At 45.4% G+C, this 12,878-nt stretch overlaps 5 protein-coding genes and 2 long non-coding RNA genes across 9 annotated transcripts; 5 read left to right on the top strand and 2 right to left on the bottom strand.

Moving 5' to 3' along the window:
• Position 1: 1 nt before the first annotated feature.
• Positions 2-2,245, top strand: LOC136184495 (arylsulfatase-like). The gene is made up of 14 exons (XM_065971397.1): positions 2-118; positions 169-293; positions 343-519; positions 573-585; positions 636-682; positions 738-843; positions 904-1,035; positions 1,087-1,217; positions 1,265-1,358; positions 1,404-1,456; positions 1,507-1,655; positions 1,703-1,863; positions 1,912-2,016; positions 2,070-2,245. The coding sequence occupies exons 1-14, from the start codon at positions 35-37 to the stop codon at positions 2,142-2,144; spliced, it is 1,452 nt and encodes a 483-aa protein (XP_065827469.1). The 5' UTR covers positions 2-34; the 3' UTR covers positions 2,145-2,245.
• An 11-nt stretch (positions 2,246-2,256) lies between these two features.
• LOC136184496 (arylsulfatase-like) lies at positions 2,257-4,923 on the top strand. Its single transcript, XM_065971398.1, has 16 exons — positions 2,257-2,393; positions 2,443-2,567; positions 2,620-2,796; positions 2,851-2,863; positions 2,915-2,961; positions 3,018-3,123; positions 3,209-3,340; positions 3,393-3,523; positions 3,576-3,669; positions 3,715-3,767; positions 3,817-3,965; positions 4,017-4,177; positions 4,226-4,330; positions 4,391-4,631; positions 4,701-4,762; positions 4,820-4,923. The coding sequence occupies exons 1-14, from the start codon at positions 2,313-2,315 to the stop codon at positions 4,463-4,465; spliced, it is 1,449 nt and encodes a 482-aa protein (XP_065827470.1). The 5' UTR covers positions 2,257-2,312; the 3' UTR covers positions 4,466-4,631; positions 4,701-4,762; positions 4,820-4,923.
• Positions 4,924-5,304: 381 nt separating this feature from the next.
• On the bottom strand, positions 5,305-6,204 carry LOC136184478 (uncharacterized). Its single transcript, XR_010669367.1, has 2 exons — positions 5,570-6,204; positions 5,305-5,520 (listed from the first exon to the last, which is right to left on the bottom strand). It is a non-coding gene; the product is annotated as an uncharacterized lncRNA (long non-coding RNA).
• Positions 6,205-6,530: 326 nt separating this feature from the next.
• LOC136184663 (uncharacterized) lies at positions 6,531-7,599 on the top strand. The gene is made up of 3 exons (XR_010669405.1): positions 6,531-6,668; positions 6,722-6,951; positions 6,998-7,599. It is a non-coding gene; the product is annotated as an uncharacterized lncRNA (long non-coding RNA).
• LOC136184661 (2,3-bisphosphoglycerate-dependent phosphoglycerate mutase-like) lies at positions 7,430-8,305 on the bottom strand. Its single transcript, XM_065971588.1, has 2 exons — positions 7,647-8,305; positions 7,430-7,586 (listed from the first exon to the last, which is right to left on the bottom strand). The coding sequence occupies exons 1-2, from the start codon at positions 8,263-8,265 to the stop codon at positions 7,531-7,533; spliced, it is 675 nt and encodes a 224-aa protein (XP_065827660.1). The 5' UTR covers positions 8,266-8,305; the 3' UTR covers positions 7,430-7,530.
• On the top strand, positions 8,303-9,444 carry LOC136184659 (uncharacterized). Its single transcript, XM_065971583.1, has 4 exons — positions 8,303-8,408; positions 8,459-8,753; positions 8,815-9,009; positions 9,057-9,444. Exons 1-4 carry the CDS (start codon positions 8,350-8,352, stop codon positions 9,435-9,437), a joined length of 930 nt encoding a protein of 309 aa, XP_065827655.1. The 5' UTR covers positions 8,303-8,349; the 3' UTR covers positions 9,438-9,444.
• A 19-nt stretch (positions 9,445-9,463) lies between these two features.
• LOC136184660 (transmembrane protein 179-like) lies at positions 9,464-12,875 on the top strand. 3 transcript variants are annotated; one of them, XM_065971587.1, is made up of 8 exons: positions 9,464-11,114; positions 11,167-11,322; positions 11,387-11,480; positions 11,537-11,866; positions 11,947-12,254; positions 12,326-12,481; positions 12,534-12,594; positions 12,642-12,875. In XM_065971587.1, exons 5-8 carry the CDS (start codon positions 11,977-11,979, stop codon positions 12,786-12,788), a joined length of 642 nt encoding a protein of 213 aa, XP_065827659.1. In that variant the 5' UTR covers positions 9,464-11,114; positions 11,167-11,322; positions 11,387-11,480; positions 11,537-11,866; positions 11,947-11,976; the 3' UTR covers positions 12,789-12,875. The 3 variants fall into 3 exon arrangements, with proteins under 3 accessions (XP_065827659.1, XP_065827658.1, XP_065827656.1); XM_065971586.1 differs by having other exon boundaries at positions 11,912-12,254; XM_065971584.1 differs by lacking the exons at positions 11,947-12,254; positions 12,326-12,481; positions 12,534-12,594; positions 12,642-12,875 and having other exon boundaries at positions 10,795-11,114; positions 11,537-11,847.
• Positions 12,876-12,878: the final 3 nt, after the last annotated feature.

The following is a 12,878-nucleotide window of genomic DNA, read 5'->3' as shown; positions in this document are numbered from 1 at the left end:
ATGGAAGGCTGCGTCTATCCGGGAAGTGGACGCGATGAGTCTTCTCGCTTTATTCCTCCTTCTCACTCTTTCTTCGGCTCAGAAGCCGAAGAATTATGTTATCATGTTTGCCGACGACGTAAGGTCAAAACAAAGCCGCTTCAATGCCTCCTCAAAGCGCTTCCACAGTTCGGCTACGGAGACTCGTCCGTTTTCGGCCATCCAACCATTCGAACCCCCAGCATGGACCGTCTAGCTCGCGAAGGAATTCGATTCAATCGCTGGTACTCAGCAAATCCCGTCTGCAGTCCCAGGTAATCTATAAATTAATTTTTTAATTAATTAATTAATAGTTGATTTTAGTCGAGCTGCCTTGATGACGGGAAGGCTTAGCGCTCGCACGGGCATGTCTCGCTGCATGCCAACAGGCGGCGACGGCGTTTTTAATCCTCCGAGCATTGGCGGGTTGCCTGACAACGAAACAACGATAGCTGAACTGCTAAAGAAAAAGGGCTTCGCGACCCAAATAGTGGGAAAATGGTTAGAAAAAGAGCTAATTTTTTTGAAATTATAATGAATATGGGTTTATGTAGGCATCTAGGAATTGTAAGTAGAAATTCTTCTAAACGGTCTTTGGGAAACCTTTTCTTACGTAGAATGAATTTAATAGCACAGATTGCGTTCATTGCCCTTTGCAGCACGGGTACAATTTTTCTTCTAGATGCCACCGGCTCTTTCTTTAGTTCAATTTTCTATAGATTTGATCACTATCTTGGTCTTCCGTTTTCGAACTCAGAGCAATGTGCGGACGAAGACAATCCACTACGCTGTTTTTTGTATGAAAACAACACGCTCATTGAACAAGTGGGACTATATAGACAGATGAATATATTTAGGTAACGTTTGTTCATTGCACTTCTCTAGCCCACAGATTACACCAATATTTCTTTTCGGCTATTGAATCGCGCTTTGGAGTTCATGACGGAGAACAAGGACGGACCGTTTTTTCTCTACTATCCATTTCTTCACACTCACATTCAATTATTTGCTTCCAAAGTAAGAAAAAAATTCAGGAGTGTTTCAAAACAACACTTCTTGTCTGAGCAGATGTTTTTGAACACGAGTCGGCGAGGATTCTTTGGAGATAATGCTGAAGAAATGGACTATTGCATTGGTGAAGTGTTAGACCATCTAGTCAGCTTGGGCATTGACAAAGACACACTAGTCTTTTTCACAAGGCAAGTCTCGATTTCTCAGAAGACTTCTTCACTATTTGTTTATTTAGTGATAACGGACCGTGGCTTCAAAAGAATGTTAGCGGCGGCTCGTCCGGTCTTCTACGCGGCGGAAAATTTCAGACGTGGAATGGCGGCATCATGGTAGATCAAAAGATTCTGTCTACATTAACTAGTATTATAAATTAGGAGCCTTCCTTTGCTTGGTGGCCTGGTACTATCACAGCAGGCAGAATGTCGATGTAAAGCTATCTTTTTCGGCACTGAAAATCATTCACGTTTTTGTTGCTAGGGAGTTGACTAATAGCATGGATATCATGGCTACAATTGCAGACTTTGAAGAGACGACACCGCCCAATCCTTTAGATGGAAAAAGCATCAAAAGTATACTTCTCGACGAGACAGCAAAGACCCCGCACGAGTTCATGTTTCATTACTGCGGTAAGAAAGCGGAATGATGCAAAATGAAAGCCATTCGCCTTCTGTAGGCTGTCACTTGATGGCCGTTACTCATGGCGCTTATAAAGCGCATTACATCACGCAGGATGTACTGGTTACAAACTGCATGGGAGATGGAGTACAAACTCATGACCCTCCTCTTCTCTTCGACAGTCTTAGGGACCCATCTGAAAAGTACCCATTGACTGAGGTAAGAGATTTTATAATATAAACGGAATTGCAATATAGAATGTATTAGGCAATGGATACCAACTATAGCAGTGTACTGGCTACTATCGAGGCGGCGGTGAAAGAACACAAGGCAAACTTGAACCCTGCTCCATCCCAGCAGAACAGGGGAGAGGTAAGTGGAGAAAGTAGTTTTAATAGAGTGATCACTGACTTGATTTCGCTCAGAATAAGGACCTGCAACCATGTTGCAATCCTCCGCACTGCTGTTGTGGACCTGCCTGCCACAAAGTTATTGAATAATGGCAGATGAGTGCTGATTTTTTTATTTTGTATTTTCTTGCTGTGTCATCTTTTTTTCTACTACTTTTCTGCAAGTCACGTTTGCCTCTCTTTGAACTTTACTCTGGCACTCAAAAAAAGCACGATAAGTAACCGGATTATATTCGGGAACTGACGGAAGTAGAGACAATGCTCGCCTTCTTCTTCCTCGTTTTCGCTCTTACTGCGGCTCAGAAGCCGAAGAATTATGTTATTATGTTTGCCGACGACGTAAGGTCATTCGAATCCTCTTCAATTCCTCCTCAAAGCGCTTCCACAGTTCGGCTACGGAGACTCGTCCGTTTTCGGTCATCCAACCATTCGAACGCCAGCTATAGAGCGTCTAGCTCGCGAAGGAATTCGATTCAATCGCTGGTATTCAGCGAATCCCATCTGCAGTCCCAGGTAAATGCAAGCGTCGAATCAATAAATAATCAATTAGTGTATTTTTTTCCAGTCGCGCTGCCTTGATGACGGGAAGGCTTAGTGTACGCACGGGCATGTCTCGCTGCGCACCAACAGGCGGCGACGGAGTTTTTGAACCGACAAGCATAGGTGGCTTGCCTGACAACGAAACAACAATAGCTGAACTACTAAAGAAAAAGGCCTTTGCAACTCAAATGGTGGGAAAATGGTAAATGAAAAAGCCTTAGTTTCGGGAGTCATTGTAAATTATGGTTACATGTAGGCATCTGGGAATTGTAGGTAGAAGAAGTCTTCGCGAAAGGAGTCACTGAGAACTTTTCTCGTAGAACGAGGTCAATAGTACAGATTGCGCTCATTGTCCTCTCCAGCACGGGTACAGTATTTGTTGGGTGTCACAGCTCCTTTTTTTCTAGTCTCATTTTTCTCTAGATTTGATCATTTTCTTGGTGTGCCTTACACTAACTCAGGGGGATGTCCGGAAGAAGACGAGCCGCTGCACTGTTTTTTGTATGAAAACAACGCACTCATTGAACAGGTAAATGTTTTATAAATCAGTACATGTACCGGCGGTATTTAGTTGGTCGCTGCACCTTTCTTTCTTTCTTTCTTTCTTTCTCTAGCCCTCAGATTACACTAATATTTCTTTTCGGCTATTGAATCGCGCTTTGGAGTTTATGACAGAGAACAAGGACGGGCCGTTTTTTCTCTACTACCCATTTCTTCATACTCATATTGAATTATTTGCTTCCAAAGTAAGAAAAAAAATTCAGGAGTGTCTCAAAACAACACTTCTTGTCTGAGCAGATGTTTTTGAACACGAGTCAGCGAGGATTCTTTGGAGATAATGCTGAAGAAATGGACTATTGCATTGGTGAAGTATTAGACCATCTCGTCAGCTTGGGCATCGACAAAGACACACTAGTCTTTTTCACAAGGAAAGTATTGATTTTTCGTCTTGTAATTTATTTATTTTATTTATTTATTTAGTGACAATGGGCCATGGCTTCAAGAACGACTAAACGGCGGCTCATCTGGTCTCCTACGCGGAGGAAAATTTCAGACGTGGAATGGCGGCATCATGGTATTAGAAATGAAAATTCTGTTCACAATAGCTAATATAAGTTAGGAGCCTTCGTTTGCTTGGTGGCCCGGCACAATCAAAGCAGGACGAATATCTATGTAAAGTGATCTTCTTAAACATTGAAATCGTTCATGTTTCTATTGCTAGGGAGTTGACTAATAGCATGGATATCATTGCAACAATTGCAGACTTTGAAGAGATGACACCACCCAATCCTTTAGACGGAAAAAGCATCAAATCAATACTTCTCGACGAGACAGCAAAGACACCGCACGAGTTCATGTTTCATTACTGCGGTAAGGAGGCTAGAGAAACGGTGCAAAGTGAAGGCAGTTGCGTTTCTGTAGCTTGTCACTTGATGGCCGTTACTTACGGTGCTTACAAAGCGCATTACGCCACGCAGGATGCATTGGTTGTGTTCTGCATGGGAGATGGGGTACAAACTCACGACCCTCCTCTTCTCTTCAACACTCTTAGGGACCCATCTGAAAATTATCCACTGACTGAGGTTAGAGATTTAATAATATAAATAAAATTGCGTTGTAAAATGTATTAGGCAATGGATTCTAACTATAGCCATGTACTGGCTGCTATCAAGGCGGCGGTGAAAGAACACAAGGCAAACTTGAACCCTGCTCCATCCCAGCAGAACAGGGGAGAGGTAAGTGGAGAAGCTAGTTTTAATAATAGAGTGATATCACACTTACTTGATTTTGCTCAGAATAAGGACCTGCAACCATGTTGCAATCCTCCGCACTGCTGCTGTGGACCTGCCTGCCATAAAGTCATTGAATAATTTGCAGATAAGTGCTGGAGTTTTATGTTATTGTCTGTATTTCTTTTCTGCAATCTTCTCTTATCACTACAAACAAGTCACGTTCATGGCTGCTGGAGCTAACTGCTCTGAGCTGCCTTCGCTTCCCTTTGAGCCTTCACCTTGGCATTCAATTCTAAAGATACATGTAATAGTTTTAAAAGAATTAGGGCTTAAAAAGGGCTCAAATTGTGTTGTCTGCCCTCCTCTTATACAGACACTTTTATCGTGCACGAAACTCATCAGATGAGCTTGGGCGACCTACAAGCGGTTGCTATGGTACTAATTCGAAAATGTAACAATGTTTTTGATCCGCTCATTCTTTGTTCCGCCAAGATATCGACGTAAAACCTAGAAAGAAAAATAGGTAGTCACGCAAATTAACAAAGTTTGTGAAATTCTCTACTTTTGCATTGACACGCTTTTCTAGCGCACGGTAGGCTCTCGGACAAAAACTTGAAGTTTTCCCGTTCACGGCTCTTTTGTCTAAATACGACTCGGATAGAGTCTCTCAGACCATAGATATATGCTCAGACCATCGATCCTACGTCTCCTCCATTTTAGATCACGGAACCGGCGCTGCAACTCCTGGTTTTGCTATTTCGTCTTCGCTTATGCCCCTCACCGAGCTCTGTTGCGTTCGCGAAGCCTCCTTTAGGTCCGAAAACGAAATCGCTGGCCTCCATTCGAGCTCTGAGCGCATTTCTTAGGCGAATCGCGTGAAAATCGCTTACCTCTACTCTCGTTTGATCAAAAACGTCCGTTGGATCGCAGGCTAAGCGAGAAATAAATCCTGTCTCCAAATACGCGACGGCCAAACGTGGGAGTCATGATTTTTTATTTCCACATGCGAGACAGCGATTTTACAGTAGGTGTACACTCATGCAAAATAATGTCTAACATGTCCACTGTATCTTTTCGATCCTTCGTTCAGTCTTCGTCGTGGATCTCTCGCTTTTCTTCATGCTCGTAATCGATCTTTCGATTCTTCCTTCTGTCTTCGTCCTTCGATCGTTTTCCTTCATCCAGCGCGCGACCTAAAAATCAAATACCTGTTAGTCTCTGCCAAATAATCGTTGTACGTACCTTTTGGTTGCGTCCGTATTAGCGTTATCCAGGCTACACCGCGTGGAGGTTCGGACGCTTCGTAGCCCAGGGAAGTCTTCGCAAAGCGATGACTCCCTTCCAAAAAGTTTCGGGCGAGTTGCGACTTCATCGGCCCGCTCAATCAGTATCCGCCTGGACGAGTAGTCGGCCCCTAATACCGAGTCCCCCGGCGCGACGATACCTGACCGCATTGGTAAGCACAAGGCTAAGAACCAGGGCTTCTGAGTTGGAGAACGGCCGACCACTGTTTGTAGAGGCCGACAAGAAAGACAGTGCAATGCCGAATTGACTTCACCTGAGCCGGATCATCCTCCGTCTAATCGTGCCGTCGGGTGAGAAAAGTGCCGGCAACCAGACCGTTTTTGAACACCCCCTCCAAGCCGTAACCGCTCGAGCCTAGCGCAGTTCGTGCTTGTTGGCAACAATAAGACATCGGCGATCGTTCTGCTCAGTGCGCGTACCGAGGCCGAAGCCCCCCTTCGCCCTGCCTACAGGCTCCGGCACGGTGAAAACCGTGGGCCACGCTGATCCGCCAATCCAGACTTGCCTTTTGCCTTCCCCCGAGCCGGTCCGTTCAAGGACGAGACGCAGCGAACCGCGAAACATCCACCCTCAGCCGCAACTGAAGGAAAATCGGTGTGCACTTCGCTTATGAACAGCGTAACCCCGCCCAGCGCGCTCATTGGTTCGTTGCGTTCACGTGGGGCACGCCTAGCGTTCTGGTTGGTCGGTAACATAGAGGCGCGAAATAAAACCGGTATTCAAACCGGTTTTCGTTATTGATTGCATAACGATTCCGTAAGGTGGTGCAAGATTTCGCACCTTCATCGAAAGAAGATGGCGGATAAAACGTGGTTCGACTATACAACGACGCTTTTATGTAAGTCTTTTCCTTATTTCTTTCGTTATTTCGCCGCTCATTTTCGCGCGCTCGTCCCTTAGCGCGCTTTCGCTTCGTTCAAGATCGGCGAATGACTGCAGGAAAAGCGCCGTGTGCTCGCAGCAACTCTTCGTTCAACCTTTTCGTCTTCGCTGATGTCTTCACCGAGTTCCGTGTTCTCGGATAAGCCGCCTTTAGGTCAGAAAACGCAATCGCGCTCGTCGATTTCACTTATCGAGCCCATTCCTTAGACGAATCGCGTCAAACGGACGTTCAACGCTTAGCGCTGTCCTCCTTTTTTGATCAATCCGCTCAGGAAAACGCCAATCGAATCGCCAGCGAAGCCAATAGAAGAATTTTCGAGCGAAAACGCTTTTTGATGACGTCATCGATAACGAAGAGAGCCTCAAGGACGAAATATCCTTCTCATGTGGCGGAAAGAAAGGCCCAGGCTCATCAAGCGAAGAGATCAACAATCAAGGTATTGGATATTTATAATTGAATTAAATACGGTATTTTCACTGTAGAAAGTATGACTGAAGAAATAGATAGAGAAATCGAGGAGAAAGAGCCAGGATTTGAAAAGGGTATGGTTTCGATTGAAATTTTCAGCAGCGAGAAAGAGGAAGAAACAATGGGGAGGAAATGGAAGACAGTTGCATGATGGAAAAATCAGCTGAAAAAAATGAGTCCTGTAGAAAAAGAAGAAGCAGGGCCTCTCAATGACGTCAAAAGTCATATAGAATGAAATGGATATTGGAGGAAAAGACTCGTGGGAAGTTCCACTGGAGAAGGAGGAAACGTAAAGGAAGATTTCATTGTTCCTGATCAAAACGACGTCTCCCGTCTCGCTATGCTCGGCGATTCGCGTTCCCTTTCGCCGCCACACGAATTGTTCATGCGTCCTAATTCTGATTGCAACAACGCGGTGTGCATTTTGACGTCAATCAATTGCAGGATTAATTGCAGATAAGTGCTGGACTTTTATTTTATTGTCTGTATTTCTTTCCTGCATTTTTCCCTTATCACTACAAGCAAGTCACGTTCACAGCTGCTGGAGCTAACTGCTCTGAGCTGCCTTCGCTTCCCTTTGAGCCTTAACCTTGGCATTCAATTCTAAAGATACATATAATAGAATCTTAAAAATCCTACGTTGATCCCTCTCTCTATATTTACCTCTAACATTGACGTCAGGTGACCCAGTGCCATCATCTTGAAACGTATAGGAAAATGGATATCCCGTTGGTATTTCCACACTCGGTATCTCTTCCGCTGAAATATCCTCAATCAACATAACGAGCGCTCGAATCGAATTGCCGTGCGCCGAGACAAGCACGTCCTTGCCGGCCTTCAAATCCGGAAGTATGACTTCACGCCAATAGGGTAGTACGCGTTCTCGCGTATCCTTCAACGATTCGCCGTCTTTACCCGGCGGCGCCGTCGCGTAGCTGCGACGCCAGATGTGCAATTGCTCGGCGCCGTACTGCTTTCCGATTTCGGCTTTGTTTAGACCCTGGAGATCGCCGTAGTGGCGTTCGTTCAACGCTTGGTTTTCGTGGTGCGGCAGAGCTTCGTAGCCGTGTCCGGAGACGCCGAGAGCGATTTTCGCCGTGTTTATGGCGCGTTTGAGGACCGAGCAGTAGACGATGTCGATGTGAGCGTTCTTGAGCATTTCGCCCGATTCTCGCGCTTCGCGTTCGCCGCGCTCGCTCAATTCAACGTCAGTCCAACCGGTGAAGCGATTCTGGAGGTTCCACACGGATTCGCCGTGACGTAGGAGCCACAGTTTGCCCATCACGTATCGTTGTCTTTCTTCGTTGTTGAGACGGGAATCCGGGACGCGAGCGCTAAATCCGGGCGCGTTAAAATTCTCGAGTTTATGATTTCTTCGTCGTGGAAACTCCTTCACGGTCGCTTTGACGACTTCATCTTCATAAGGTGTGTCGTTTAAAGTAGTTGGAATATTTTAAATCTTATTTTCGCGCTAGAAACGAAGCGTACGGACCAGATTCCTTTACTCCAACCTCTCTCGTCGGTTTGGCGCGAGATTCCGACGCCGAAGAACAGTGTTCTATCGATCTAAATCTTCGACGAGCTCGAGCAGGTGAAAAAGTTCGCGGATTTCACCTCGTCAGCGAGGCAAAGATCGTGGAAGTGTTCAACGCAGTCGACGGATATTGCGGCACAGCAAAAGCGACATTAGAGTCGAACGACGACGAAATAAAGCTCTATAGAGTCAAATTCAACTTTGACGACACCACCTACACCAACATATCCTTGAAAGTAAAAAAAATCTTCCAAAGATATCTAAATTAGTGACGTTATCGTCGTTTCTATGCTACAGCTTCTCTCGTTAGCCGAGAAGGATAGAGTATGGATTAGGGAACTCGTTGTCTATGTTGTGGACGATTCTAAGGAAGAGCGATCGGGTCATAGTGGACTTGATGTTAGCACAGTTCGTTCCATGCTGGGCGGCTTGGGAAAACCGTTGACGTCTCGAGCTGAGGAGCTTCTAAGTTCTGTGGAGCAATACCAAGATGTAGGTACAATAGACTCTCTCTTTTCAAACACTTATTCTTTTTGCAGATGGTTAGCAATGGCATTGAGGATATGCACTCGGTTTTTAGTCAAGTGCCCGGGCTGGATGCAGGACGGTTGTTGGAGAGTTTGGGTAAAGGAAACTGTGATAGGAATGGTGGCGACGGGGCTGACGTTTTGTCTCCCTTGTTATCGATATTCGGTCAGATTCAGCCTCGGGTTGAAATCGAAGCGAAGGGAGATACGGAAGGGAAAGAATGTGATATAGACGATTGTAAGTCTGTTGACTTGCAGCAAGGCGAAGAGGATTTGGAGTCAAGACTTAAAGGTTATATTGATCAGAAATTCAGCGATCTGGAAACTTGTCTGGTCAAACGGTTAGATCGATTAGAGAATCTTTTATTGAAACGATTTCGTGAAGAGGAATAAATATAGCTTAGCGTACGCTACGTCAATATGTCGGGCGAGTGGAACGTCGTCACCTCGCACTTGAGCGACGTAATGGACAACTTTGCTCTTTCGGAAGGTCTAAAAATTAAGCTAATAGAGAAGGGTCTCGTCTCGTACGACGATCTTCAAGATGTCACTGCAGAGCGGACCGACTACCAGCAAAAGTTCACTCTCATTTTGAAATACATGGCGAAAAGGGGATCCGGCTCGCTAGAATTGTTTCGTCAAGCTTTAGAAGAGTCTTCTTACGAATACCTTGCTTCTCAGCTAAGAGAATGGAGTCTTCAACCTCACGGATCCATCCCTCAGCCACCAAGTTTTCCTAGTCGGCGCCCACGTGCACAACAGCCAATGTATGGACCAGGACCAGCATTTGCTCAGCGACAGCAATTACCACAGCATTATTATGCACCAGTTCCTGTCCCAGGCTATCCTGTGGGACAGCAACCTCCGCCTCCTTATGGCTATTATATGCCTGAACAGCAGCAGCAGCCCTTCTACAGTCCTCAAGATTCTATCCCAAGACCACCACCGCCACCTAAACATGATTTGCCTCCTGATGGTGCGCCGGTAAGCAAATATATCAAATTGAATTTGGCTGTGTCAACAGTGGGTAATTCTAAATGGCGAAAAATTGGTGAACTATTGGGATTTCGATTTTTTGATCTTGACGACATTGAGTCTACGTTTGGCTTGAGAACCGATTCAGACAGACTAAGCCGAACCATTGACGCATGGGTAGCTGACAAGGGTTTGAAGGCAACTGTTGGAGAACTATGCAAGGCCTGTGAAACCGCCGGGATTTCTAGAGATATGATACGGGGGGAATATTCCAGGCTTCTCGACTAAAATGAACTCTAGAAAATTTTTAATTCTATGAAGGCGTTGTCTTTTGTACGGGAAGTTAGTTTCACTTTCATTTTTTCGAAGCAGAACGGTTTGGAAGTAGCATGAGCGACGAGTGGCAAATAGTGCAGGAAAACTATACGGCCGTATTGAACAGCTTCGCCCTGACGTCAAGTCTCGAAAGTCAGCTAATGGAAAAAGGTCTCGTCAGCTTCGGTGATCTCCAAGACATCAAAGCCGAAAGGACAGACGATGACCAAAAGACGAAGCTCATATGGACGTACCTGTCAAAGCGCGGTCCCGGCTCGTTGGCGAAGTTTTGCGACGCTCTAAAGGGCGCCAATCCACCATACAATTATCTCGCTGATTTGCTAAGAAAGGCCATGAAGAAATGACTGCATGTGTGCAGAAACGTCAATCTTCACGCTAAAAAATTAGATTCACCCAAAAATGTTGTACTTTTGAAAAACCACTCTACGCATGCCTTCAAGCAAGCATCACGTGTGTTAATTAGCGTGTGGTGACGATGGGCCAGTGTACGACAGTCTGCGAGCTTGTTGTTCTCACAGCGGGCGTTATCGTGTCGCTCGTCTACATGATAGCGACGTGGGTCGCCAGGGGAGCCGCGTTTCATGGTGGCTGCTTCCTTTTCATGGACTGGAAGCCACAAGGCCCTTTAGTCCTCTTCACGCCGAAAACGGGGGCTCCGTGCAACGCTGTTATCTTTTCGGCCTTCGCCTTACTCGGAATTTGTATTCTGTTTGGAGTTATTGACGTGCTTGCCCTAAGAAGAAGGCGTAGCGGAAATACGTGAGACGCGAGTTTTAGATATCCTCGAAAGGAGCCCCCCTTCTCTCAATAGAACCAAGCGGCTTATTTGGAATAAAACCAAGATAGCCATTTTATGTATCGTTCTGATTTGCCTTATTGGAATTGCTGGCACGGCCACAGCGGGACTGAACACGTTCTGTTCGAATCTAAAATCGGCCTCCGAAAAAGCGCAGGGGGATCGGCGCAGGTGAGCTACAGTACGGCTTGTCTCTTTTTTCGAGACTATTTGTATTTGGGTTTCCGTTTGCCAGCTGTGGAGAAATTGTGAAAACCCTAAAAAATGTAGACGATTTTTCAAAGAACTATTTTCCATCTGAAACTTGGTTACAAATGACTCTTGTTGAGGTCTGTCATCACTCTGTATTCGTTTTTTATTATAATAGCATTTTTCTTGATTTCAGTATTGTCTTTGGGCTGCGACTGGTGTGGGGCTCATTCTTCTCGCCATTGCAGTGGTTGAATATATTCAAAAGAAGCGGGAAATTGGACGGGGTTTCCGGTATGAAAGCATGGAAAACCCAGCGGAAAGTAAAGAGACCACGCCACCTCCCTACACTGTCTCCGATCCGGCCAAAAAGAAGAACGGAGCAATCAATTAGGCAATCAATTAGACCTGACCGTCTTGGATCTTTTGCACATCTGCTGGCGAAACCGTGTCTTGCGCTTTTGTGTTCTTTTTTACGTTTATAGAATACGTCCTTAGTCATCGTCACGTTTCACACGTTGCACAAGTAAGTCATACAACTGTAGAAACAATCTGTTTTCAAGATGTACAGTAGTGACGCGTCATTGATTTGATTTACTAACGCAGACGCCCGACTCATACGTGAAAGCAAATACCATGGGTGTGTGCTTGATTCACGTCGAGTTTGTCGTCCTCGCAATGAGCGTCCTCGCTTCGCTCATCTATATGATAGCAACGTGGGTCGCCAAGAAAGATACGTTTGATGGAGCCTGCTTTCTTTTTGCCGAATGGGACGCGGAGAGTCAGTCGGCCTCGAATCCGATTGCCGCGTCGTGCAACGTGGTCATCTTTTCGGCCTTTCCATCAATCGCCATTGCTGTCGTGGCAACAGTCGCCAACGTTGTGACCTTGGTGCGAATTCGAAAAGGACGTCGGTATGCATGTGGGCCGGAAGTATACTTTTGCTTCTTCATATGTATGGTTCTCTCTCTGTTTTCTTTGCCAGGACTATTCTACTTTGGCTGACTAAGAGCAAGATTGCCGTTTCTGCTATCACTTTGATTTGCCTCTTTGGAATCGCCTGCATGGACTCAGCCGGAATGAAAGCGTTCTGCTCATCTGCAAGGGAGATTGTCAAAGAAAGGAGTGGGCAAAGCGCCAGGTGAGACGAAACGCAATCTTTTTTTGGACATACTAGAAAATCAATTGTGCAGCTGTGAAGATATTATGAAGGTGTCTCTACCTAAAGCCTGGTTGCAGATGACTCTAGCAGAGGTAAATCGTTGTTTCAGAAGTTTGCCAGTACAAAGCATGTTTTTTAGTATTGTCTTTGGGCTGCTGTTGTTGTGTGGCTTATTCTTCTTGCCATGACGATCATTGAATATCGTCAGAAGAAGCGAGAAATTGAACAGTCTATTTCTTATCAAACTATGGACAACAAAGCGTCAGGTGAGGCAATTTCTGTTTAAATATTTATTGAAAACAGGAATAACATTTGCGTATTTGCTGGCAATTTCAATTTCTTTTCTCCTAATACTGTATGCTGGGCTACTTATACG

This window comes from Oscarella lobularis, chromosome 3, assembly GCF_947507565.1.
Source record: "Oscarella lobularis chromosome 3, ooOscLobu1.1, whole genome shotgun sequence".
In the NCBI taxonomy this organism is placed as follows: domain Eukaryota; kingdom Metazoa; phylum Porifera; class Homoscleromorpha; order Homosclerophorida; family Oscarellidae; genus Oscarella; species Oscarella lobularis.
The sequence above is the reverse complement of the archived record's forward strand: the minus strand, read 5'-3'. Positions and strand labels throughout refer to the sequence as shown.